Below are 27,273 nucleotides of genomic sequence, written 5' to 3'. Positions count from 1 at the left end.
TTAGGGGGAGGATGTGTAGTTAAAAGCAGGATGTGATACGCAGAACAATGGAGCGTGGAAGGTTAATAATGTTGATGAGTAGGGGGGAATGATGAGGCATTGTTTTAGAGGTGTGGAGGCGGGGAGACAGTCATGGTGGTGTTGAAGAGGGGGAGGGCGAGGGACTTTAAATAATTACTTTGTGGTTTGTGGAGTAGATTTTTTTATCATATAAATGTCTTGATATTGCTTCAGAATTAATTTCTATTGTTACTACATGTAACTTTTATATAACTAAATTATTTCCGATAACCGGAAGTGGTACTATTTCCACTTGAACACTTAAACTTGAGTGCCATTTCACTTCGGTTAACTTTTATTTTTAAAATGTACATTAACAAAAATTGTAAAATTTTGACATGAAAATGCGGATCAAAAAATGTTCAAACAAACAACAAAGCGAGAATTTTTCAATTCTTTTTATGATAATGAACTACAAGTAATGTACACTTATAATGCTATTAATAGGCCTATATCAACAAGGTTGGAACTATGACAAACTAAGACGTAAGACGCAATACACGAACCGGTGACTGAATCGATAATTCTACAGTTCAAACGCCTCCCACCTGTTTGTATTAAACCAACGATAGTTTTATAACACCACTACATAAACATTAATACACTCTTTAAGCCCACTTTAACTCCTAGACTTTTTATGGGGTAGAATACAATATCATTTGGGTAACAATGAGTTGTTGTTGTTTTTTTGGGTTAGGAAATTTTTTTTTAATTGCTAATGTATAAAACATTTCTCTAATTCTTTAGATGATTAATATTTTGTCATAAATCAAAATTCTGTTATATTTTTTCTTCGTTTTGGAAGAAATTTTTTTTTTAATTATAGTACCAACAAACACAAGAAATGTTTGAAAGTTTTTGAAAGCTGGTTTTTTTCCCCATGAATAAAAATCCAATCTGTTCGACAATGAATGTAACAATACATTCTATGTAGCCCATAATAACATAGAAATATTACAGCAAAAGGTTGTTTTTTTTGTTGTTTTTTATTATTATTAAGTTTTTTTTCCCGATAACTTATTAAGTTACTTAACACTAATTTGTGATTGATGACTGCTGATAAAAGTAGTCTCCCCTGAGAAAACCTTCAACTCTCGTTTTTAAAATAAAGTGATACCGTTGCATTAAATTGCATATTCAATTATCATAAGACGTTAGTTTTGGGGTTTTTTTAATTACAGTTTTTATACTGCTGGTTTGATTACTTCCGCTCATTATTTTTTCTCTTGCTTCGAAATATATTGGTTGCTTAGATTACCAGTTATTATTACCAATAGCATTAGTTTAATTTAAATAAATAAATCAGTTTTTAAACAATCGTTTTAGATAAATACATTCTTTATTTTATTTTTCAAGTGACTCAAAAAAAATCTGGCATGCCGTTGAAATCTTCAGAACGCTTTTTGCGTGTCAGTTCCCCTTGCGCATGCGCGAAAGTCAGCTGACATTCTCGGCTTTCCGGGTCATCAGCGCATAACAGGTGCATGACGGCGCTATTGGGTTAAAAAAATGATTTGTTTTAAATTAGTTGAAAATTTAGCAAAAAATTATATCTTTAAACATTGTCAAACAGTGAAATAATCGGAAACATTTTAAAAATTAAGGTTGAATGAAATATATAATGTATGACTACATTCACTATTTTTAAAATACAGCTAATACCTGACGTCACCAATAACACAATTATTTGCATAAATTAAAAAAAATTCATAAAAAACGTTTTAATAACAAGCTTTTATGTAATGATGCACTAAAAAGTAGAAAATAAATTATACACTACTATTTAAATTACTATAAAGAAAAGCGTGGGTCACTTTAGTACTTTAGTACCTATTGGATACCTTTACTAATATTTGAGAAGAGACCCACGCTTTTCTTTATAGTAATTTAAATAGTAGTGTATAATTTATTTTCTACTTTTTAGTGCATCATTACATAAAAGCTTGTTATTAAAACGTTTTTTATGAAATTTTTTTTCAGTACTTTACATGTTTTATTTACAATAGTGTTACATGACTAAAAACCATTGCGCGTCTATTGAACGTGATGGCGCGCCTACTGAAGGTGATGGCGCAGCGATTGAACGTGATGACGCGTGTGGTGTGGTTGGATAGACATGCCTATTGATTCGGTCCAAATTTTAATTAATTCATAAAAAATTAATTAGGCATCCAATTAAGTCAAGTTTAGTTTCAGATTGCATTGTCTTCGTGTCTTGACCCACGTGCCAAATGTGAATCGTATCGGTCAAGTAGAAGTTTCCGAATTTTCACTCCTGCGTTTCGATCTAGACTGACGACAGATAGACTGTCGACAGACTGGCGACAGAGGAAGTGAGTTAAATAAAAGCTTGTAAAATATATATTTAAAAAGTAGAGCATAGATCTATATCTAATTAAGGTGGATTGCTCAGTAATCAATAATTGAGGTTTTTAATTAATTAAAAGATACCCACATTGGATCGTCGGTGCACGTGTATTTGAGACCAGCCTTGGTGACGTCATTCTTGAGATCTACCAACGAACCAGTGCCACAGAACTCGCTGGAATTAAAATTACATCTGGTCAAATCTTGTTGCAGCAGATTTCTAATGAATGGGTTTGTTGCATACTTTGCAGATCAGTTTATATCCGACATAATCGATAGAGTATCTCATTTTTAGTCTAATTAGATATTGAATTAAGTCATTAAAAACAGAAATTTATAAAGTTTGGCGGTAGCGATTACTCGATCAATCAGGCACGCTGGTCTATCAGTTTTGTTAACAAGTGCTAGATAGCACTCTCGGGAAGTGATTGGTATAAAAATAAACACAGCGAATACTCAATGTCACCAATTAAAAAAAAATTAAATGCACCGATCTAAAATATAAGTCCAGTAGTGGAACTATTTAATTAAAGTGGATTGCTCAAGTATTCGGGTTTTTAGTTAATTAAAAGATACATTGAATTGTTACTAAATCTAGTAAAAAGCTTAAAACTTTTTTAAAATATTAAAATTTTTAAAATAACAAGTTTAAATGCGCTAAAACAATATAATACAGAGAAATTTAAATAAGAAATGTACACTAGTATAAACAAAAGTATGTAACGTAAAATAAATTGAAATAATTTATATAACGACCAACTGTTTTAATTTTTATTATAAAAACTTAAGCATATGTATATTTATTTTCTTATTTTTAGTGCAAACTTAAAAATTGTTTAAATGCTTTAATTGTCCACGAACAGGACCCCCCCCCCCCCCAAAAAAAAAAGTCTACCGCCCCCCAGAACGAAATGAAATGTATATAGAAAATATATACTTTTAACAGTGTCCGCCCCCCCCCCCCTCCCAAAGAAAGTCTACCCCCCCCCCTGAAAATTCCAAGTGCCCCCCCCCCCCCCCCCCACGAATGTGCTTAGACAAAGCAAATAAAACTCCTCACACTTTGGGCGCGTTCAGAGCGTGGGTCACAATGACCTTGACTGACGTCACCAGCTTGGGGTTGAGACTGGGCAGCTCGTACTTGGCAAAAAAACTGACCGGTCCAAGGTGTTGGTAAAATGGGAAAAAAAATTATACAACAAATTGTCATACATAAAGCAAGTGTATGTTATAGCTAAAGTAACAACTGTAACTAATTGTGATGGTCGTAACATCACCTGTTCCTCCTGTATGCTGGCTGTTTGGGGTTCGAACCATCAAGCATCAGCGTCACAACGCCCTTCGCTTCTGAGGCAAACTGCATTGGAAAATACAGAGTACACAGACAATGTTTAGATTAGGGTTAGTTTTTATATTATGAGCGCCTGAGTTTACGGTAAAATATCAAACGTTTCGCGGAATTCTATGAAAAATGATGTGACATGATTAAGTAAAAGTTGCTTAGCTATAATAAACATGTTGCGAAAATTATTTAATGAAATTTTCTCTAAAGCAAGGATAAGAAAACCTTTTTTTTTTAGTTTATAACGGTTGAACCCACCTCACCGGTTATGTTATAGTGTCTGTATTATCAAGTTAGTTGAATGTGAGTTTTTTTTTTTTATGTTGAATTTCTAACAGTAAAAATCGAATGGAAAAGAGTATAAACAAATCTATATATTTTTGATGTTCTGCTATGATTTTTATCCCAAAATTTTGTAACACCGCGTTTTCATTTGGCACATGAATACTAAACATGTCTAGAAAAAAAAATTGAAATAAGTGAGTAGTACCCCCCCCCCCCCATACCCATATAAATTCTGCTGAAATTAACTTATGGCGAATTGTGTTTTTCCCTAGACGTATCTATATAGATCTATATAATTCTCTTCTGGGAGACGTTAGAAAACAAGCTGCAAAGCGCGCTTTGCAGTCCCCTCTCTTCCTCTCTATCGCTACCACCCCCACCCCCACCCCCACTCACCCCCTCCCCCTCACATGGTCAGGTGAGCTGTGGTTCACGCTAAAAATGTTTACAAATCGTAGAGCCGGGTTTGGTGACGGCTATTAGTGGCAGATAATATAGTTTGAAACGATTTTAATCTTAGAGGAGGTAACTAACTGCTTTCACGGGGGGGGGGGGTGTTAGTGTTTTAAAGCAAATATTTTCAGTGGCAGCATTGGTACTGTCGAATTCACAAATTATGAATTACTGAAAAGTAGAAAAAACAACTAAATAGCGGCGTATGATACACCGCGGGTCGGCTCGTATAGTATACATGTCGCAAGTGTAAACGCGGTGTAACAAGACCAGTGTTTCTTCCAGACTTTTTTTCCGGGGGGGGGGGCACTTGAGATTTTCGGGGGGGGGGGGCGGTCAACATTTTTCAGGGGGGGGGGGGCGGACACTAGTAAAAGTGTATGTTTACTATATAAATTCCATCTCGTTCGGGGGGAGGGGGGCGGTACTTTCTTCGTGGGGGGGTGCGGCTCTGCCCCCCCCCCCCCCCCCAAGAGATGCCTGGAAGAAACTCTGAACAAGACAACAAAGGAAATTTTATCATAAACATTTGGGGCCTGACAAACACTGGTCATCTAGAATCTAGGGGAGAGTTGTACCGTTTTTGAAGCCCCTGCCCAAAAGCTCTCACTGGCCTCGGTCGGGCAGTCTGTCCAGCTTGGGCAGCGCGTGAAATTCAGGCCAGGTTGTTTCTGCGTGCCGCACCAGGTCAGCGAGTTGGCCAGGTACCCGATGAGAGTGTCTTCTAAAGTGACGTACCGTTTACCGTTGTTGGCGAACCGATGTGCCAGATTGTACACCCCAGACCAAAACATGACCTGTTGATAGAAAGGTCAAAACATGACCTGTTGATATAAAGATCAAAACATGACCTGTTGATATAAAGGTCAAAACATGACCTGTTGTTAAACACGTCAAAACATGGCCTGTTGATATAAAGGTCAAAACATGACCGTTTGATACACTCGTCAACCCATGAGCTGTTGATACATTTCGAAACATGTTGATACAGCTTGCCCTAAGATGATCCGTTGATATATATATATATATGTAACGAGACTATTTGCCTGTAGTGCCAAATGTTAATGAGTCTAATGGAATCTTCTGCTCGACAACGCCAAATGTTACCGAGTCTAACCACTCATTCTACACAACATCGACCACAGTATAGATACTCGAAGATGCAGGTTCGCTATTGATCCTTTTATTACATGAATCTAAGAAATGCTTCACAATAATATAATAAATCAAAAGGAATGCTTCACAATAATAGTTTGAATCAACTGACTCCCAACAGTCCTCACTAGTCTTCACATAACTGAATGCACATGTCTATCGTCCTTCTTAACACAATACGGCTAACCCGTTCAATAACCAACTTGATACTGCCTCACTGACTGACTGATCGAGAGAGAGAGAGAGATCTCAGCCGTCCTTCCTATATATCCCCTTCGTATTCGTACTCGTATTCGGTTCTATCATAGTTATGTTCAATTCGAATATCTCGCCTTCCGATTACTATGCAGTTGTCTCATCAGTCCGATTAATATAACATCTGCATCCTGTCACATCAAAGTTGACAGACCGTATTGCGTTCTTATCGTATCGCTTCCCACAATACTACGCCTTGGCTTTCTGATCGTTATCAGCCAACACCTGCGTTATTACGTCAGTCGTGTCAAAGTTGACAGCGCTGTACTGCGTTCTTATCTCTCTGGTAACTTCCCCTAGTTACATATATATATATATATATATATATATATATATATATATATATATATATATATATATTTTAAAGAGCTACAAACTTGTCTTTTGGTAAGTAAAGCATGCAGCGAGTACTTCTAAAAACTACAACCATGTCAAGTACTTCTAAAAACTACAACCATATCTAATACTTCTAAAAACTACAACCTTGTCGAGAAATTCTAAAAACTACAACCATGTCTAATACTTCTAAAAACTACAATCATGTCGAGTACTTCTAAAAACTACAACCACGTCTAATACTTCTAAAAACTACAACCTTGTCGAGTACTTCTAAAAACTACAATCATGTCGAGTACTTCTAAAAACTACAACCACGTCTAATACTTCTAAAAACTACAACCATGTCGAGTACTTCTAAAAACTACAACCACGTCTAATACTTCTAAAAACTACAACCTTGTCGAGTACTTCTAAAAAATACAACCATGTCGAGTACTTCTAAAAACTACAACCATGTCTAATACTTCTAAAAACTACAACCATGTCTAATACTTCTAAAAACTACAACCATGTCTAATACTTCTAAAAACTACAACCATGTATAATACTTCTAAAAACTACAACTATGTATAATACTTCTAAAAACTACAACCATGTCTAATACTTCTAAAAACTACAACCATGTATAATACTTCTAAAAATTACAACCATGTCTAATACTTCTAAAACTACAACCATGTATAATACTTCTAAAAACTACAACCATGTCTAATACTTCTAAAAACTACAACATTGTCCAATACTTTTAAAAACTACAACCATGTCAAGTACTTTTAAAAACTACAACCTTGTCTAGTACTTCTAAAAACTAAAACAATGTCGAGTACTTCTAAAAACTACAACCTTGTCGAGTTCTTCTAAAAACTACAACCTTGTCTGTCGGTAAGATTTGTTTCGCCGCCTCCCAGTACGCCGAATAGGACTCAAACTTGACGTCACATGGGTGCTTGTAAGCAAACGCATCTAGGAACTTCAACCACAGATCACCGCAGCTTGCTTTTACTCTAGAACAAATTCAAACAACCTATGTAATGCTAGCTTCAATATAAATATACGAGAAATAGATCTTTAAAGAGGCCTAAGATGAAACATAACAGAAATATTAAATAATATGTTTTTTATATTGTCACGTCATGCATCAATTCATAGATTTCAGGTTCTTTAATCGGGTAGGTCACATTATCTCCTTGTATGTCGAGGTCATTGAAACATATGGAACTACATAATCTGCCCCATGTGTCTTGGACCTTGGGCACTAACGGGAAAAGATGATGATGATTTGGGTATGTGTATGATGTCCAAGAGACTGAAAGCAAGAGTTGTGGAGTTGACAGCCTATGCCCTATTTGTATCGGCTCTCTCGTTAGACCAAACATCTCCTATACATAGGTAGGATGTTGTATTGAAAATATAAGTGTCGAGACTGGTCGCTTAAAGAAGCATTGTGAGAGACTATTGTAATTGTTAAGTCCTTCACAGAAACCTTCCCTGATTGTGTGTGTGTGCGTGCTTGTAGGTGTGTGTATGTGTGTGTGTGTGCGCGCGTGCGTGTGGTTGTGTGTGCCTGGTGTGTAATGTACCCGCTTTTTCACATAGTTGTATCCCTTGTTTGTGTGTAGTGTTTTGGGACGGATGCTGCTTTTCTTGTCGGATGGATCTCACCCAAAAAGAACAGCTTTGCTACAACGAATTTGGACATTTTATTAAGATCACGAAAGGCCATAAGATAATACAGATTTGTAAGGGGAGAAAATAAAGAATACAGGGGAAGGCATCGGTCAAGTAGGGAGGTCATGCAAGAAAATAGAGAATCATTTGAGTGAAACTGATCATATTGGAACCAGGGTAAACATCTGTGTCTGGAAGACCTAAGCCGTGAAGCGACTTACTCCGGAAGGAGACCGTTGTACAGCGTCTCCTTGTAGTCGTAGCAACGTCCCTCGAACACGTCCTTGATGTTGAGGGTCGTCCCGGACTGGCCAGTGACGTAATGGAGCAGGACGGACACACAAACGATGTGGGACCACATTCTTGTCGTCTGCTGGTGGCAGCACAGGTTGCACGTCTGTTTTTAGACAATTGGTGACAGGTATCGTTGGCACATTACTCACACCCATCATTCACACACAATCACTCAACTTTCACACCCACAATCACTCATCTTTCACACACACACACACACACCCACACACACACACACACACACACACACACACCGATACTCACTTATCTTTCACACATACAATTACTCATATGTCACACATTCATTAATAAATATATTTGGCGCATTACTCACACACACACACACATACACTAATCTTTCACACTCCCACTCACTCATCTTTCACACATTCTTTAACAAACATCTTTAGCGCATGTACTCCTACATATCTCTCACCCAGCCACTTATACGTATTTATATATAGATAAAAGAGGGGGGGGGGTATCGTCCTTAACGAGCTACTGATGGTGTTTTAAAGCAAATATATTAAGTGGCAGCATTGGTACTGTCGAATTAACAAATTATGAATTACTGAAAAGTAGAAAATAAAATAACTAAATAGCGGCGTATGATACGCCGCTAGTCGGCTCGTTTTACATATTACAGATATTCACACATACAAGACTTAATTGATTCACCAGTCACGGACGACCGCGGTTAATTTTTTTTAATGCACATCTGTGCATCTTGCATGCTGTCGCTCACTCGTAATGCTATAATCCTACATATTTGATCGTCTGTGACTTAGAGAATTAGAACCAGTCAGCGGTGTCCTAACTAGCAGGTCAAGTCCTCCATTCATGTGAAACTTGCCAAACCCTAACAGTCACATCTATATCTAAGTAAAAAAAGTTTTGTGATTATATTTCCCCACAACTAAACTTGTATTGTTTATTTGACTCCCCACACTAATGATGATCTACAGATTATTGTGTCTGATAAATGAGAATGTCGCCAACAACGATGTGGACTTAAACCAGGGGTCTCCAAACTACGGCCCGCGGGCCGAATGCGGCCTGCGAGGTCCTCTCATCCGGCCCGCGGAGATCTTTTTGTCCACGGAAAAAAAAAAACGTTTGTTGGTGATGGCTGAGGAACTTTGCCCAGAAAAATCAAAGACATGCCTGGAAGAAACTGGCCCTCGAACTGAAATTTTATACTTAAAGCGGCCCTCGGACTGAAAAGTTTGGAGACTTAAACTAAAAACTAAATACCCTGTGCAACCGGTGACGGGGTGGGGGGAGAGGAGCTCGATCATCATTCAGACAATTCTTTTTTTTTTTTCTTTTCACAATGCTGGTAGGCTAAGACGGTTTGTTTTAATTTGTTAAAATATTAACATGTGTTAAATTATTTAATTTTTTATATCAATCTAAATTTACAACTCAGACATCATTTTAATCAAAACAAATACAAATCTATTTCTTAAAATAAGTACAATGTTAGTTGTTGTTTTTTTCTTTTAAATAACATTTTTTTTTAATTTAAAAAAATCGCATTACATTTATTTTTAAAGCAAAAAAAAAAAACGTCCGTCTGTGAAAAATAAAAAAAAAACCAATAAACTGTTTAGGCATCAGAAAAAAAAGGAAAAATTTATTAACTAATAAACATTGTATGTTGTTTTTAACTGCAATAATAATAATATTTTTATAATAAAAAAAAAACTTTTTTATTTTGTAAAATGCAGCAAAAAAAACTCACCTCTCAATGGGCAAAGACCGTTATTTGTGTAACAGCTATGCACCTACTGTTACAGATAATTAACTCACTTTAAAAGAGAGACTGGCGCAATATCATAATGAGCGGAACAGCCGGCTTATTATACTCACGGTACAATAGATGGTGACCACCGGTATTTTTGGAGTTCTTTGTGCCCCATTAAATTATAAAAGTAAATATATTTTTAGAATGTTTTTTGTTTATACTGTGTGTGTGTGTTCATGTGTGTGTGTTTGTGTGTATCTGAGTGTATTCTTTGGGGGATTAAATGGCAGACTGACTAGGCAGTATTTTACGCCCCCCCCCCCCTCTGACTGTTGAAAGCCCCTAACTTTCTCTAGCTATTGAAATTTACGTTCCTAGCCTACCTGAAGTACAAATCTATTTTATAAAAAGTAGTGACGTTTCCCTTCGGAACATGGCGGCACACAGGGCAGGTGAAGTAGAGTTAACCTGTTTCTACGCCCGTGTCGTTTGAAAAGGATCGTGTACTCTAACGGAATCGAGCCCGGCGCAACAAATATGCTTTGCGCAGAAATATGCGCAGCTCGGCTAACAAAAAATGTACACAAAGTCAACAATCATGCGGTGTGGGTCCTACCCAATTGTATGTTAGTCAGATGTTTATGAACACCGGCCAACGAATCAGATCGCAGTCTAAATCTGGTGCCTGAAAAGTTTGAAGTTTATCCCTGATTTAGCTCCATCGATAATTTAACGGCCACGAGCAGCTCTCTGTAAGCTCCATAAGCTCATTAGCTTGTAGTAAACAGCTCTTGTATTGAGGATGATTGCCGAATCTCCAGCAGAGTTTATTTCCAGGCATCTCTTCGGTGGGGGGGGGGGGGGCCTCTGCCGACCGAAGAAAGTCTACCGTCGTCCATCCCCCCCCCTCCCCGAACGAAATGAAATTTATATAAAAAATATATACTTTCAACAGTGTCCGCCCCCCCCCCGAACAAAGTCTACCGCCCCCCCCCCCCGAAAATTTCAAGTCCGTCCCCCCCCCCCCCCCCGGAGAAAAAAGTCTGGAAGAAACACTGATCTCCAGCACTGCTGGTCGATGATGCAACGTTATAATGGATTTCCCTAAAGATGACTGGCCAAATGCTGACCAGCTTAAGACAATCGTGGCTTATCTTCATTTACTTTCGTGCTTTCCAAACCTTGTTATCGCCCCTTGCTATTAGAAGAAAACTTTCCCCTTTTTTACTCCCTCGTATACGAAGTATAGAGGAAGTATTGTAATCGTCCAAAAAATCGAAATGGAGATTTTCAAAAAATCTCGATGTTTTAGACCTCCCTGAGTAGTAAAAAATTAATTTTGCAATCTTGTCTGTATGTCTGTATGTATGTGTGTGTCTGTGTCTCTGTGTGTCTGTATGTGTCTGTGTGTCTGTGAACACAATAACTTGAATACCGTTACAGCTAGGTTGATGAAATTTCATATATGCAGATTAAATTAAATTTGTAGTTCTGTAACAACTTTTCAACGATTTCTGGTAAACGGAAACGAAACTTATTCTACTTTCAAAAGCCTATAACTTGAGTACTGTTTGGTTTTTGGTAGATAGACGAAATTTCAAATATGAGTAAAAGATCTATTTCCCTGTTTTCTGTCAAATTTTGAGTTATTTCCTGTGATTGGAAGTAGTACTTTACACTATTTCCGATTTCTCAATATTGATAAAGTAGGCTACTTATGTTCCGCACTATTATACACGCATTGTTTTCTGTTCACTTGGCGAGCAATTCTTTTACCCACGAGATTCTGTTCTATTTTTTAAAATTTAATTATGTAAAAAAAAAAGATTAAAAACCATGTCTAAATCCCGAGTTGCCATCCCACGTAGTGTTATATAAGAATATTCGAAAAAGTTTAGGGTAGATCACTCCCGCTTTACTTATGTAAAGATTTTTTTTAAAAACTTGTTTGTCAGAGTAACGGAACTTAACATCATATTTTTGAGCTCGTCTCTGCTTTCATCATTTTGATTTTAAATACATAAAAATAATAGTGTTGCTTTTTTTTTGTAAATTTATCTCTTTGTCTGGTAATCAAAAGAGCCTTTTCTATACCTAAAACCAACACTTTTTTTAAGACACAAAATTTCATTTTGCTAACTAAACTAAATTTACTTCCAGCGTGTCCGTTGCATTATGAACAATAGATCGAGCTATTGAACTTTGTAGAATTAATGTAGGAACAAGTTTTGAAACATGCAATGTCATGAGTTTAGAAAACCTGACCTAGAAAGGCAGCGATATTTTAAAGATAAGAGTCATTACCTAGCCGTTAGCTGGGCTGTAATTATCTCGGGTTGGGCCACGTTAATTATGAAAAAATTGGATCAGAACTGAACTTTTGCCATTTTCTGACCTATGTTCGAAATAGTTTGCAGTCTCTGCTAAATAGGGGGTGTAGGTGGTAATACGAGAGATGGTCTAAATGTATGAGATTTGGCGTATATCAGAGGCGTAGCGACCCTTCCCGGCGCCCGGGGACAAACTTTTCGATTTGCACCCCCCCCCCTCAAACTTTCTATTTGCACCCCCCCCCCCTTTGAGATTTCCATGTGCACCCCCCCCCCCCTCAAACGTTTGATTTGCACCCTCCTCAACCTTTCAATTTATTTTTCCTACCCATTTTGGCACCCCCTAAGGTCGGCGCCCGGGGATATATGTCCCCCCCCCCGCCCCCCCCCCCCCCTCGCTACGCTACTGGTGTATATGCTCACACAAGAGATGGTCTAAAATACGAGATCTGGTGTGTGTGCTCACACAAGAAATAGGCTCAATATATGCGAGATATGGTCCTTGTGGGCACACGAGAAATGGGCTATATATAGACTGGAAATTTCCCATTTTCTGTTAAATTATCCAAGCGCCGAAAAAATATTTGCTATTGAGTGCATCAACATCAACAAAATAGCGTTGAGCAAGTTGATCTTTCTACGACACAGCTTGTCTTTGTCATCATCAATTCTGTTGAGCCCTTTTGGAACATGGGGACGCAACCATATCTCTCAATCGTACTCGGTTCTAGGCGATTCTTTCAAGCTGGGCATATGACATTCACAGAGGCGTCGTTAGGGGAGTCCGGGTGGGGCGGCCGCCCCGGGTGCCGAACATAGTGGACGCCAAACGTGGTAGAAAAAAAAACATTAAACGCTGATTATGAGCTGTATTACAAAGTCGAAGTTGAAAAAATAGACTGTACTTGGCTTTACTGCCATATTTACTTGTTAAATTCGAAGTGAGTAATAAGAAAAGTAACAGGCGGACTCATAAACTAGCAACAGCTGTAAGTCAAAGGGGGAGTCGGGTGAAAGTCGGATGCATTAACCCGATTATTATTATTAAACAAAATTAAAAATCACACTAAATCCGCTCATTAAAACAAAACGAACATTGTACATAATTTATTCTAATGAGCTACAGTATCAATTAATTCATTAACTATGTTTGACGGTCGTTACTTCCCACCTGCCCCCCCCCCCCCTTTCCTTTCTTATATTTCATGCTGTTGACTAACATACGATTAGGTCACAAACTATAATGGTCTACTTGTACAAGGTTAGTGTTAGCATCGGGAAACCTGAGACTCCCATGGTATGAATTTTAATTACAAAAAAATAAAGGCGAGAGCATTATCAATACCTGTTTAATAGGTACGTAGGGATGCAATAGGCTATTGATTACATATTAGAATAATTGAATTGCACTAAGTAAATTAATTTCCAGACCAGCTGTTTTTTAAACTAGTGCTAAGTGAGGCCGGGGGGGGGGGAGGGGGGAGGTGAGCGCGCACTAGTGCTAGGGGGTGTGTAGTCTAGTGCTAGGGGAGGTAAGGTCTAGTGCTAGGGGAGGTTAGGACTAGGGTGGGGGGGGGGGGCGGCCAGGAGGTTGATCAGTGCAAACTAGTGCCAGAAGAGGTGCGGACTAGTGCTATAGGAGGGAAGGACTAGAGCTAGTTATGCAAAAATTGTTGGTAGAGTTATTCATAACGTGTATAGTTATACAAATAAGTATAGACATATGGGAATATATATATATATATATATATATATATATATATATATATATATATATATATATATATATATATATATATATATATATATATATATATATATGCACTTATATATATATATATATATATATATATATATATATATATATATATATATATATATATATATATATATATATATATATATACCACACATGGGGCAGATATGTGTTTAGACCTATGCCAAGTCGCGTATGTTTCCCCAACTTGAGTAAGGTACCCATCAGAGCTGGTTGGACTCAGAGACGTCCAACAATTACGATTCCGAATCTTGACCTTTGGGCTAGCAGTCAAACGCTCTACCATTCGACAACACCGTCCCTGTGTTGTTGTTTTTTAGTGAGGCGCTTGAACAAAAGTTGGTTAAACGCTGTTTCATATTTTTTTTTTCACTAAATAGAAGTAATGAGCCCATTGTCGCTAGGGGGGAGTAATGAGCTATTTTTTTCCCTAAGGGGAAGTAATAAGTCGCAAAGTACGTAATCGAAATGGCAGGGCTTGGCCAATAGCTGCATAAAAGCAAGCTCAGCGCAAGCACGAGTTTTCACATAGAGGGTCATGGGTCGATGTGTCAACAACTCGTGTTGGGAGACATGTCAGTAGTATGTAGGTTTTGATGTTTGTGCGTAGGGTTTATGTGCTTGTGTGTAGGTTTTGTGTGTTTGTGTGTAGTCTGTTTGTAGACGAAATAGAGGTGGCGTTAATGGCGTCACACTTAGAATTTGACCGAAACACAATTTTCTTTGTTAAATTCTATATGGCTATTACAGTGGCTAAATGTAAATACCGTTATTTTTTTTATTTTTTTGTACAACAAAAAATGTAAATACCCTTTAAATAGGCGTCTAGTTTAAAATTAAAATTAAAGTTTATAAGCATGGTTATAAATTCGGAAATAGTATTTGTATATATAATAATACAAGAAAGTGGGGGTGTTATGAGTGAAGTAAACTGTTAAATTAAAACTTTTTTATACAAAAATGTAATAATTTTAAGAGTAATTTTATAAACTATGTTTTTGTTTATATTAAAGTTTTCTAATAAAAACACTAGCTTTTTATTTATTATTCCACATGCGCTTTATATTCATTTGGCGATTTCAACTATTTAATTCTAAGTTTGTTCCCCTGATTTTTATTTTTATACTTTTTAACAAGGGACATAATTATTAATATTTGCAAGAAATATTCAGTAGTATAGTGTTCACCAGCAATTATTTCAAATGATGTCTCTAAATTTAAACCAAAATGCTGTTTAGTACGAACGTTGGAAGGTAAAGTTAACTCGTTGGCGGGAGGTGGGTGAGGGGGGGAGTGTGTCTTTTGACTGGTAGGTATATTTTTAAACACATTTTTCAGCTATTCGGGTTTTCAAATACACACGAAGCAACCTAATATTACAATGGAGAAATGGAGTTTAAATTATGAATGACATTAGTTTATAAGCCTAACCCTAACTAAACCGAACGCTACTGTATATTGATCTAAAAACCATCGGACATAGGGCACATATACATTTTGCTGCCCTAGTGGTAATTAACTCAATACAAATGGTAATTAACTTAAAACAAATATGGTAATTAACTCAATACAAATGGTAATTAACTCAATTCAACAGTTTAGTCTACTAAGCTGGCGTTAATTTAAATTTAATTTGGCACACGAAGTAGACGCTTCATTACAATCAGCTTTCAACATTTAGCGACACACTGAAGTACTTAGCACAGTAACAAAAATTGAGTATTAAACGATTGCGTATGTTGTGACCTTTCCCCTCCACCCCAAGGCCTCTCTAAACACTAGACCTAAGGTGAAGGACTCTCTTGTAGCCTTAAACAAGGTACCATTGAAATACTCTTTCCCTCTCACCACAGTCGTTGTGTTACATAAATTATTTTAAAATCCTGACCTCGCGCTGAAGTTTAAGAAATATCAATAAAATTACCATTTGATTACTTTTGAAGATAGACTCACATTTCACACACAAAAATGGACATTCGAAATTCAGCTTGAGTTTGATTTTAATGCCATATTCTAATTACATTTAGAGATCTATGTGCTAAGTGTAATTTGATGTTTTAGATCATTATTTTACTCTGGTTCATATTTTATGATGTTTTGTTTTAGTTCAGTATTTTACTCTGATTCATATTGAGTGATGTTTTATAAATGTCAACACCTAGTTGGTTTAAATTTCGTGTGCAGTTCATACGATACCTTGATGTCTGGTTATATTTCTGGCTATCTAGGACAGTGTGTCTACTTATTGGGGAATGTCTACTTATTATAGAAGAATGTCTATTTATTAGGAAATGTCTACTTATAGAAGAATGTCTATTTATTAGGGAATGTCTACTTATAGAAGAAGGTCTACTTATTGGGGAATGTCTACTTATAGAAGAATGTCTATTTATTAGGGAATGTCTACTTATAGAAGAAGGTCTATTTATTGGTGAATGTCTGCTTATTAAATAATGTCTGCTTATTGGAGAATGTCTGCATATAGAAGAATGTCTGCTTATATGAGAATTTCTGCTTATAGAAGAGTGCCTTCTTATTGGAGATTGTCTGCTTATTGTAATAGAAAATGTCTGCTTATTGGAGATTGTCTGCTTATTTGAAAATGTCTACTCATTTGAAAATGTTTGGCTGCACTTTGAAGATATGCCTGCTTTTTTTAAAATATCTGTTATTTTGATATATCTGCTATTTGGGATGTCTCCATATTGAAAAAAGTCTGCCTATTGGAATATGTCTGGCAAGTTGTTGAAGCCCGAAGATTCCTGCATGTCCGTCAGCTGACCGTTGATGTGAGACAACACGAGCTGACACTCGCGACTTGTAGGATCGTCAGCACACAGCAGGTGGATGACGGAACTGTGGACAGAATACTATGGTCCATGAGGGAGGTAAAAAAAATATAAGGGAGGGAAGATAATCATCGGTGAGAGATGGGAAATTATGGTCCATCTGGAAGATGAAGTTATTGGTCATATGAAAGTGCGAATTTTTTCCAGTTTTTCTAAATATTTTTGTAATAATTATAATTTTCAAATAAAAAATTAAATTATTTATTAAATTATTAATTCCGTTAAGCTACGAGTTATTTTCCTTGGCTGAAGCTCTCTTTGCAGTCTAGAAATGTTGGAGTTCTACTACTGACTTCGTCATGAACATTATTATTATTGTATTTATAATCACCAGAGTCAACTTTCAGTTTTCAGTATCGTTAAACACAGTGGTTCAAAAATTAATCTGTGAAACTTGACTAAAGAATGAAAATTCCCCAAAGACTGAACCTTTACCAAAGAATGAAACTTAAACAAAGATTTAAATTGTCTCAAATAAAATTTCCAAAAAGACTGAAACTTTACCAAAGACTGAAACTTTACCAAAGACTGAAACTTCTTACCAAAGAAACTTCTCCAAAGGACTGAACCTTTATCAAACATTGAAACTTTACCACAGACTGAACCCCCCCCCCCCCCCGACTGATATTTTACAAAGACTGAAACTCCCCCAAAAGACTGGCACTTACTCGGGGTCATCCACGCAGGTGAAAGTAAAACCAGCCGCCTCCACGTCCTGCTGCAGGTAGATCAAGGATCCAGCGCCACACACCTCTCTGGTGGGGGAGACAGAAAATAATATTCAAGGTATTTTTACACAAGATTCTACTTAAACATGAACGAAAGAACACTTTATCTTATAGTATGTTAGACGAGATAAGCATTTAATCTCATATCATTTAGGAAAAATAGACTGTAATCTACCAAGGAATTGTTTTCTGTTGCAGGATTCTGAATATGATTAAGAGCTCGCAACAATACTAGCACGTCATGTGACTACTGTAGTGGTCCTCACTCACAGAGCACGACCAGGCACCAGGAACTACTCACAATTTTGGTTTGCTTAGATCGTGTGCCACGATAACATTCACAGCTTTGACTAGTGTCTTGTTCAGCCCGGGGAGTTCGTACTTTGCAAAGAAGCTGTAGAAATCAACGTATATATATATATATATATATATATATATATATATATATATATATATATATATATATATATATATATATATATATATATATATATATATATATATATATATATATATATATATATATATATATATATATATATATATATATATATATATATATATATATAATTATAAATGTGTGTATAATCAAATAAACTTTATTCTTATACATGGTATAAAGAAAGTAGAGTTTTTTTTTAACCATACACCTTTTACTGAACAAACGACTTAACACTCTCTTGTAGCTGAGTTGAAATGTAACAGTACACCTTTGGTCACGTGATTACCTTGTGCGTCGGTACGCCGGCTTGTTGGGATTCGAACCGTCAACCATGACTGTAACGTTTCCTCTTGCTTCTGAACCAAACTGAACATTTCGGGAACACGAGAGCATGTTAAACAAAAGTGATAGTAGTAGAGTTTAGGGTTAACAAAAGTGGTATTAAAGTTTAGGGTTAACAAAAGTGATAGTAGTAAAGTTTAGGGTTAACAAAAGTGGTAGTAAAGCAAGGGTTAACAAAAGTGATAGTATTAAAGTTTAGGGTTAACAAAGTGATAGTAGTAACGTTTAGGGTTAACAAAAGTGATAGTAAAGCAAGGGTTAACAAAAGTGATAGTAGTAAAGTTTAGGGTTAACAAAAGTGATTTGGGTCGTTAAATGAGTCCGTATAAAATTTAGCGTCAATGTGAATGCGACATGAGTTAAACGTTAGTTGAAGAGTAGATCCGTATTTCTTATAAGTTTTAGGATGATTGAATAAATGAGTGGGTAGGATTATATCATGGGGGGGGGGGGGGGGGGGGTGGGGGGGGGGGGCTAGTATAGCTAAGACGATTCAGTGCCAGGTCTTGCTCTGGTATCTAATTTTTTTTAAATTAAATTTAGAAAACCACAGTTGAGAACATAAATCACTAGACAAAAACTAAAAGGGGCGGGTAGAAGAATTATAATGGTCACACCGTTCACGCTTAACTCGGCTAACTTTTGACATGTGACTTATAAAAACCACGTGACCGTGTACACAAAAAAGGGATAGAAATATTATTTAATGTCTTTATTTTATGGCATTTTAGTGTATAGTCGTGAAGGTCTGTATATGTTGTTGTTTTTTTATGGCATTTTAAAGTGTGTAATCGTGAAGATCTGTATATGTTTTATTTTTTGAAGCGCTAACTCACAGTTCTAGAGGCTCCGGCCCAAAAACTTTCACTGGCCTCACTAGGGCAGTCCTCCCAGCTGGGGCAGCGTGAGTAGTTCATCCCCGGGGCTATCTCTTGACCACACCAGCTCAGGGAGTTGGCGAGGTACCCGATCAGCGTGTCCTCTAGCGTGACGTAACGAATGCCGTTCTCAGCGAACCTGTGGGACAAGGCGTACACGCCAGACCAGAACAATACCTGGGGAAAGGTGGGTTACCTAGGTCAGACTAGAACAATACAAAGGTGGGTTACCTAGGTCAGACTAGAACAATACAAAGGTGAGTTTCCTGGGTCAGACCAGAACAATACAAAGGTGGGTTACTTGGGTCACCATAACAATACAAAGGTGGGTTACCTGGGTCAGACTAGAACAATACATGGGGGAGGTTGGTTACCTGGGTCAGACCAGAACAATACAAAGGTGGGTTACCTGGGTCAGATCAGAACTGACTTTGTCTGATGGTAAAGTCTGACCTTGTCTGATGGTAAAGTCTGACCACTGACCTTGTCTGATGGCAAAGTCTGACCACTGACCTTGTCTGATGGTAAAGTCTGACCACTGACCTTGTCTGATGGTAAAGTCTGACCACTGACCTTGTCTGATGGTAAAGTTTGACCTTGTCTGATGGTAAAGTCTGACCACTGACCTTGTCTGATGGTAAAGTTTGACCTTGTCTGATGGTAAAGTCTGACCACTGACCCATCTGATGGTAAAGTCTGACCACTGACCTTGTCTGATGGTAAAGTCTGACCACTGACCTTGTCTGATGGTAAAGTTTGACCTTGTCTGATGGTAAAGTCTGACCACTGACCTTGTCTGATGGTAAAGTCTGACCTTGTCTGATGGTAAAGTCTGACCACTGACCTTGTCTGATGGTAAAGTTTGACCTTGACTGATGGTAAAGTCTGACCACTGACTTTGTCTAATGGTAAAGTTTGACCTTGTCTGATGGTAAAGTCTGACCACTGACCTTGTCTGATGGTAAAGTCTGACCACTGAACTTGTCTGATGGTAAAGTCTGACCACTGACCTAGTCTGATGGTAAAGTCTGACCACTGACCTTGTCTGATGGTAAAGTCTGACCACTGACCTTGTCTGATGGTAAAGTCTGACCACTGACCTTGTCTGATGGTAAAGTTTGACCACTGACCTTGTCTGATGGTGAAGTCTGACCACTGACCTTCTCTGATGGTAAAGTCTGACCTTGTCTGATGGTAAAGTCTGACCACTGACCTTGTCTGATGGTGAAGTCTGACCACTGACCTTGTCTGATGGTAAAGTCTGACCTTGTCTGATGGTAAAGTCTGACCACTGACCTTGTCTGATGGTAAAGTTTGACCTTGTCTGATGGTAAAGTCTGACCACTGACCTTGTCTGATGGTAAAGTCTGACCACTGAACTTGTCTGATGGTAAAGTCTGACCACTGACCTAGTCTGATGGTAAAGTCTGACCACTGACCTTGTCTGATGGTAAACTCTGTTTGCCGGCCTGCAGGAAGGGCGTGTAGAGGTCCGCTCTGACGTCACACGGTGCACGGAAGGAAAAAGCTTGGAAAAATTTCGTCCAGAGGTCATCACAGGATGTGGACACCCTGTCAAAATAATCTGATAATCACTAGTCTGAAAAAAATCTTCTAATCGCTTTGCAGCTGGTCAAAATAATCTAATAATCGCTAGGCAATAAGTCAAAATAATCTTTTAATCGCTAGGCAATAAGTCAAAATAATCTTTTAATCGCTAGTACAACTTCCGGTTATCGGAAATCGCTCAAAAGTTTATACGGATCTACGATTTTGATAAAATACTTATATATGAAATTCCATCAACCTAGCTGTAACGGTACTCAAGTTACCGTGTTTACAGACACACACAGACACACAGACATACAGACAAGATTGCAAAAATATGTTTTTCCGACGCAGGGAGGTGTAAAACTTCGAGTTTTTTTTGCACGATTACAAGACTTTCTCTATACTTTGTATAAACGAGAAAGTTTTTTTTTTTTTTTCTGTGGTTTAATAGTGTTCCTCTCTTGCTGCTCTCCCATTCGAACAAGGGTTGACAGCAAGAGCAGATTTACATGAACATATATGTTACATATTTATACAAGTTCTATATTGTAGCTAATGCAAAACGTTTAAAAGAAAGATTTAATATTAATACCCAACGTTTCCAGATCGCTTATTAACTTCTTCCTTTCCTTCTGAGACATGAATTACATTGTAGACATATTTGTACAAATTCTACCGTGTTTATATTTTTCCATTATGCACCTTATACAAAACATTTTTCAAGGCGAGTCGAATAGTTCTAGATTGTTTCTTACACCTTCTTTATCCTTCTGAGACATGATATTAAAATGGTGTGCTATCATATGCTTAAGAGTGCTTATTGGTGGCAAGAATGTATCACAAAAAGAACATTTGTTGATAGTTTCATTGTTGTGTTTTAGCCGGTAGTGTCTTCCTATGTCTTTGTGAGCAATTGTATCCTTACAGACGCTGCACTGTTTGAGTTTAGTGTGTTGTGCATTTTCGTGCTCTACAGCTTCCTTGACTGTTTGGTGCTACTTGGGGCAGAAAAGGCATATCCGGTAATCATGTTTTAGATTCGTGAGTTTTTGTGCTTCTGTTACTTCCCCTTGTTCTGTGTTGTCATGTACCAATTTTGCGGTTTTTAGACTTTTTGTTGTTTGCTTTGAATCTGTAGGGCTGTCCTCCTTTTACCTTTTTGGATTTGTGCAGGCGTCCATTTCTGATTCTGTGCTAAGGTTGTTTATTGCAAGGATTGGCTTCACTGTGGTTGTGTTTGGGGTCAGCGAGGATTATGAATTAAAGTCTGAGCTGAGGGCTGTTGTTGCAGTTGATTTGACGATTGGTGGTTTCGCTTCACTTGTATTAGAGATTGTTGGCTCGCTTGACAGTTTGGAGGGGCTGGTTGGTTTCCTGTTTGGTATTTCCGCTGTTGGGGCTTGCGGTGCAGTTGGTGCTGGTTCCTGTGTTGTTGACATGTGAACATTGGGTTTTGTTTCTGGTGCTGATGATTGGCAATGGTTGGTCCAGTGTTTGTCCGAGCTACACACCTGACAATCTTGGCGTCTTCCTGACAGTGCAATGAGGATATTCCGTGTTGTGTCTTTGTATGTAATGTTGATGTAGTGTGGGATGTGTAGTGGGTTGTCGTTCTGGGTGGTGAATCTGCGGTTGTTTGTGTGCGGGATTGTGGTTATTGTAGGTGTAGATTTGCTGATTGTTTGCAGTGCCTTAATTAGTGTTTCGTTGCTTAGGGCGGGCGGGACCCATCTGTGTTCCGATGATTTTGTCCTTGTAGTATCTGTCGAAATTCAAAGTGTATGGGCCGTGTGTTTTGGTGGTCCAGATCCGCTGCATCAAGCTCGTTGGAAGAGAAGTACCAGGTATCCCCTCGTCCATAGTTGAGCAGCAGGATCTGGTGTGGGCTAATGATATTGCGCATGAGGTGACCAGGGATGTTCTGGTGATTGCTTGATTTGATGGTAACTTGCATTACTGTAGGCGAGTCGGGGTGCTCATGAGCTATTTCATCAGACTGGTCAATGGTAATTGTTGTCTTGATATCTGAAAAGGATTGGGCCCATGGTTTCATTAAGCCCCCCGAACCGTAGTCCGGGTGGCTCCTCTCCCACGCTCTCGCCTAAGAGGGAATTTCAAAGGGCGCAACCCCTTTGCTGCCGCAGACAATTTTTGCGAATGTAGTCTGAGTGGATGACATTGGTGAAGTATACCGTATAAAACAAACCAACGAGAAAGTAAAAATCCAAATGAGCAAATTCGAGGTACATCTACTATTAAATTAGAAAATAAAATTTCGAATATCTATAAATCGGGTATTGTATAAAGTTAATGTGTTTTTGTTAAAATTGAAGTCAAATTTTACTTTCAACACACATAAAACATGAAAATTAAACTAACTGTCATGTATAACATTTATTATAAGTATTACGGTAAATAACATTGAATGACTTGCATTTTATTTTTGGTACTAATTTTATTTTTATTTTTTAATGACTTAGAGAAACAATGTATAAGTTATGTAACTTGGTTATTTTTATTTTATAAATGGGAAGTAACTATACAATTAAGTATACAAAAACAACCACTTGAGTAGGTTTTAATGTGCATAGTGTAGTTTTGAAACAGATAGCCTACATTATGTTCAGACTGACAATGAAAACCACATACAAATTATAGCTTCTTACCTCAATTAAGAGTATATTATTATCACTGAATTTAAAATACAAACAATTCTGTTTGGGTAAAATTTTCAACGATAGTCTCATGCATAGAATTTGGAGGCTTAAATTTGGACTGTTCACAGTAACTCTGGCATATTGTCATTATCTACTACTGTCAGCTATTTAATTAGACCAGATACTTATTATTAAGTATATTAATTAATCTGTTATGTTATTTTTTTTAAATGGTTGATAGAAAAAATATAAGACATGCCTACAGAGTTTCTCCCCTCCCCCCCCCCCCCACGAACTAAATAGAATTTATATTGAAAATATATATTGAAAATATATATTGAAAATATATACTTTACCCGTGTTCGCCGCCCCCCCCCCCTGAAAATGTATTCCGCCCCACGAAAATATCAAGTGCCCCCCTCCTCCTCCCCCCCCCCTAGAAAAAAGACTGAAAGAAACTCTGATGCTCACATAGGCAGAATAGCCTTGTATACGACTTCTGAGTAGTCGTAGCAGCGCCCCTTAAAGACAGCCTCTAAATTTGGGGTCGTTCCTTTCTCTGAGCCCACGAGATGGGCCGTTGCCATGGTAAACAGCAAGGTGACCAACAAGCGAGCCATTGTGTCCCTGAAATGTTAAAAGGCTCTTTAAACACAAATAAAATACTTAAAAAAAACTTTTTAAAAAAACACGTTTTTCTTGTGGACTAAAAAGTAGAAAATAACTATTTACATACATTTGATGACAAAAAACGTGGGTACGTTCACCATCAAATTTCCCGACCCATCTGCCCGACCCACGTTTTTTGTCATCAAATGTATGTAAATAGTTATTTTCTACTTTTTAGTCCACAAGAAAAACGTGGTTTTTTTAAAAGTTTTTTTTAAGTATTTTATTTTCTCCTTTTTAGTCCGTTGCTACACATGAAAAACGTGGTTTTTAAAAAGTTTTTTATATAGTTTATTTTCTACTTTATCTAATCACTTGATTAAGTATGACTTGACTAAGTGTTTTTAAATACACGGACTAAAAAAATCTTGAGCGACCGATACGCTTTAAACAGAGAAAGGGTGTAATTTACGTTGCTGGCGTGGAGATCTACTCACGAATCACGTGATCAAATCTCCCATAAACAAACAAATAAACGCGAAGCTGAGTTAAGGAAAAACGTGTTTATGTGTATTTTAGCATGCCCAGCGTACCAACCGTGTCACCGTTAACAATGTGTTACCGTGTCCGTTCTCCTTTTTAGTCCGTTGCTACACATAAAAAACGTGGTTTTTTTAAAAGTTTTTTTTAAGTATTTTATTTTCTCCTTTTTAGTCCGTTGCTACACATGAAAAACGTGGTTTTTAAAAAAGTGTTTATAAATACACGGACTAAAAATCTTGAGCGACCAGGATTCGAACCTGGGTTGTCGCGGCCACAACGCGAAGTACTAACCACTATACGATCACGGCCAGCGCGCTCACATCGATTGGGGCCGAAGTAACTGTGTCAATAGGCCTCCAGTCTTGTCGGTATCTTTAGAAATCATGTCCTCAATTTTATGGTCCTTGGGGCGTAATTAAATTAAGCTAATTACGGTCACTAATTGCTAGTTTTTATGATTGCATCTGAAATTGTTAGGCGAAAGTAGCATGCATGCCAAATTTCAGGTCTCTAGAGCAATCAGAAGTGGGCTAATTTTCGATGTCAATTTTAACAACAAACATCCAAACAACCAAACAAACAAACAAACGCGAAGCTGAGTTAAGAAAAACGTTTTAAAATAAGGAAATAAATGTTTGTTTTTTCTAGCTGATTTTTTTTTCGGAAATTGTTTTGATTTATTTTTTATTTTTTCCCTGCTGTTTCATAAATCCTGAATGGTTGTACGACGGATCAGTATTAGTAACGCAAGGGCATAACTACATATATTTAGATCTACTAAAACAAGTACTCCACTTGCCTTCTAATAAGCTACCTCTCTTTGAACTACGGCGCTAGGAAAATTTATACTATGAACCATTTTATATTGTTCTGTCGGCAACTTAAATCTACTCATCGCTACGGACTTTTTTTTTAAATAATTTCTTGTCTAGATGTTATGTCAATATTTTCATATAATTTATACTTATTTTTATGCTATATTTTAATAGATTTGGTTGTGCTGGGCTTTAGTGTTTGGTTATGGTCAAGGGGACACCTTAATAAACGGTGGACAAACTAATGAAAAGAGAGGGTGTCCGGATTTTTGTCAGACGTTCTACGAGGTAGTGGGGAGGGAGTGTCCAGACCTTTATAAAGATGTTCTACGCGGTGGTAGGGTGGGGGCGTACGGATATTTAATTTTCCACAATGTCAGTTAGGTACCCATCAACGCTGGGTGGACTCAGGGGCGGTCTAATATTTATAAAGATGTTCTTAAAAAAAAAGTATTTACATTAGGATTGTGGCTGATGGCGGTGGAAGAGGAGGGTGGTGAGCTTTAAGGCAAAATTGAAATATGTCAACAGTATCAATGTATATTTTTTATATAACTGGACTTTATATAACTACACTACGGGATCCGAAATAAACTACATGGTAAAATATAGTCTCAAAATAGCAATGAATTTTAATATCCGATCAAAATGTACTATTTATTTTTTTATATTTTAAAATACTTAATCAATCTTGAGTAAATTAAAACAATCGCTAGTATTGAAAGGTAAATAAATACAGACCAAGTATAGCAGTAGAGACGCCTGCCTTGGCTGTGGTACGTATGTGTTGATGGTGGGTTTTTTTTAACGTGTAGCTTTAAAGTCCTGACATGGCCCGAAAAAAAAAACCAAACATCTGCTACACAATACAAGGATAGGTTTATCTATTTCGGGAATTTCTTAATTTTAAATAGACTTTAGTACACTCCAGTCACTCTAGTCCGAGTTAATTAAGTCACTGATCTTTGGATTCTTTGGCACTCTTTTGTGAGAGAGCATTGACGCGAGGTCGAGATTATTCGTCTACACCAATTAGCCTACTAATTAGTGAGATTAAAATGTGTGTGTGTGTGTGTCAGTCTGGGGTAATAAGCTAAACCTGGGCACAAGGATAAAGATTGTTAAGTCATCTTTTATTTTTCTCGATACAGTAAGGTTTAGAAAGGGGTCTTGGTGGTATAGCCACGTTGTAACTTATTGTAAGCAGAGTTTCTTCCGCACCCCCCCCCCCCAGAACGAAATGGAAATTTATATAGAAAATATATACACTTAATAGTGTCCGCCCCCCCCCCCCCCGTTGTTTTTTCCATAGTCCATGTAAAACTGCCGTGACATAATCCTATGTTACTTTGTCGTGACATAATCCCACGTTACCATGGCGTGACATAATCCCATGTTACCATAGTGTGATATAATCTCATGTTACCATAGTGTGACGACATAATCCAATGTTACCATAGTGTGACATAATCCCATGTTACCATGGCCTGACATAATCCCATGTTACCATAGTGTGATATAATCTCATGTTACCATAGTGTGACATAATCCCATGTTACCATAGTGTGACGACATAATCCCATGTTACCATGGCCTGACATAATCCCATGTTACCATGGCCTGACATAATCCCATGTTACCATAGTGTGACAGAATCCCATGTTACCATGGCCTGACATAATCCCATGTTACCATAGTGTGACATAATCCCATGTTACCATAGTGTGACATAATCCCATGTTACCATAGTGTGACTTAATCCCATGTTACCATAGTGTGACATAATC

The 27,273-nt window shown here is 37.4% G+C and overlaps 2 protein-coding genes across 3 annotated transcripts in view; both read right to left on the bottom strand.

Moving 5' to 3' along the window:
* Nucleotides 1-1,399: 1,399 nt before the first annotated feature.
* LOC131952068 (ADP-ribosyl cyclase/cyclic ADP-ribose hydrolase) overlaps nt 1,400-27,273 on the bottom strand; it is a 123,360-nt gene continuing 97,486 nt past the window's right edge. The window contains exons 2-9 of one of the 2 annotated variants that reach the window (XM_059314557.1): nt 9,963-10,028; nt 8,146-8,321; nt 7,128-7,260; nt 5,086-5,304; nt 3,705-3,784; nt 3,488-3,580; nt 2,516-2,602; nt 1,400-1,553 (exon numbers count right to left, since the gene is read on the bottom strand). In XM_059314557.1, coding sequence (XP_059170540.1) covers nt 1,421-1,553; nt 2,516-2,602; nt 3,488-3,580; nt 3,705-3,784; nt 5,086-5,304; nt 7,128-7,260; nt 8,146-8,285 — 885 coding nt within the window. In that variant the 5' untranslated portion in view covers nt 8,286-8,321; nt 9,963-10,028 and the 3' untranslated portion in view covers nt 1,400-1,420. The remainder of the gene's footprint in view (nt 1,554-2,515; nt 2,603-3,487; nt 3,581-3,704; nt 3,785-5,085; nt 5,305-7,127; nt 7,261-8,145; nt 8,322-9,962; nt 10,029-27,273) is intronic. The other variant, XM_059314558.1, reaches the window with a different exon arrangement.
* Nucleotides 16,055-26,334, bottom strand: LOC131952067 (ADP-ribosyl cyclase/cyclic ADP-ribose hydrolase). The gene is made up of 8 exons (XM_059314556.1): nt 26,228-26,334; nt 23,991-24,146; nt 20,751-20,883; nt 19,270-19,488; nt 18,378-18,457; nt 17,951-18,043; nt 17,590-17,676; nt 16,055-16,928 (listed from the first exon to the last, which is right to left on the bottom strand). The coding sequence occupies exons 2-8, from the start codon at nt 24,137-24,139 to the stop codon at nt 16,793-16,795; spliced, it is 897 nt and encodes a 298-aa protein (XP_059170539.1). The 5' UTR covers nt 24,140-24,146; nt 26,228-26,334; the 3' UTR covers nt 16,055-16,792.

The sequence above is a fragment of the Physella acuta genome, unplaced genomic scaffold (assembly GCF_028476545.2).
Source record: "Physella acuta isolate Inbredline_101_S28 unplaced genomic scaffold, ASM2847654v3 ptg000849l, whole genome shotgun sequence".
In the NCBI taxonomy this organism is placed as follows: Eukaryota; Metazoa; Mollusca; class Gastropoda; family Physidae; genus Physella; species Physella acuta.
This window is presented reverse-complemented; position numbering and strand designations above follow the sequence as displayed.

Coding starts and splice junctions, on each gene's coding strand:
- LOC131952067 (XM_059314556.1), bottom strand. CDS start 24,139: ATGGCTCGCTTGTTGGTCACCTTGCTGTTTACCATGGCAACGGCCCAT. Junction 20,884..23,990: donor TACAAGGCTATTCTGCCTAT/GTGAGCATCAGA, acceptor TTATTTTGACAG/GGTGTCCACATCCTGTGATG. Junction 18,458..19,269: donor GGGCCGGAGCCTCTAGAACT/GTGAGTTAGCGC, acceptor CGAAATGTTCAG/TTTGGTTCAGAAGCAAGAGG.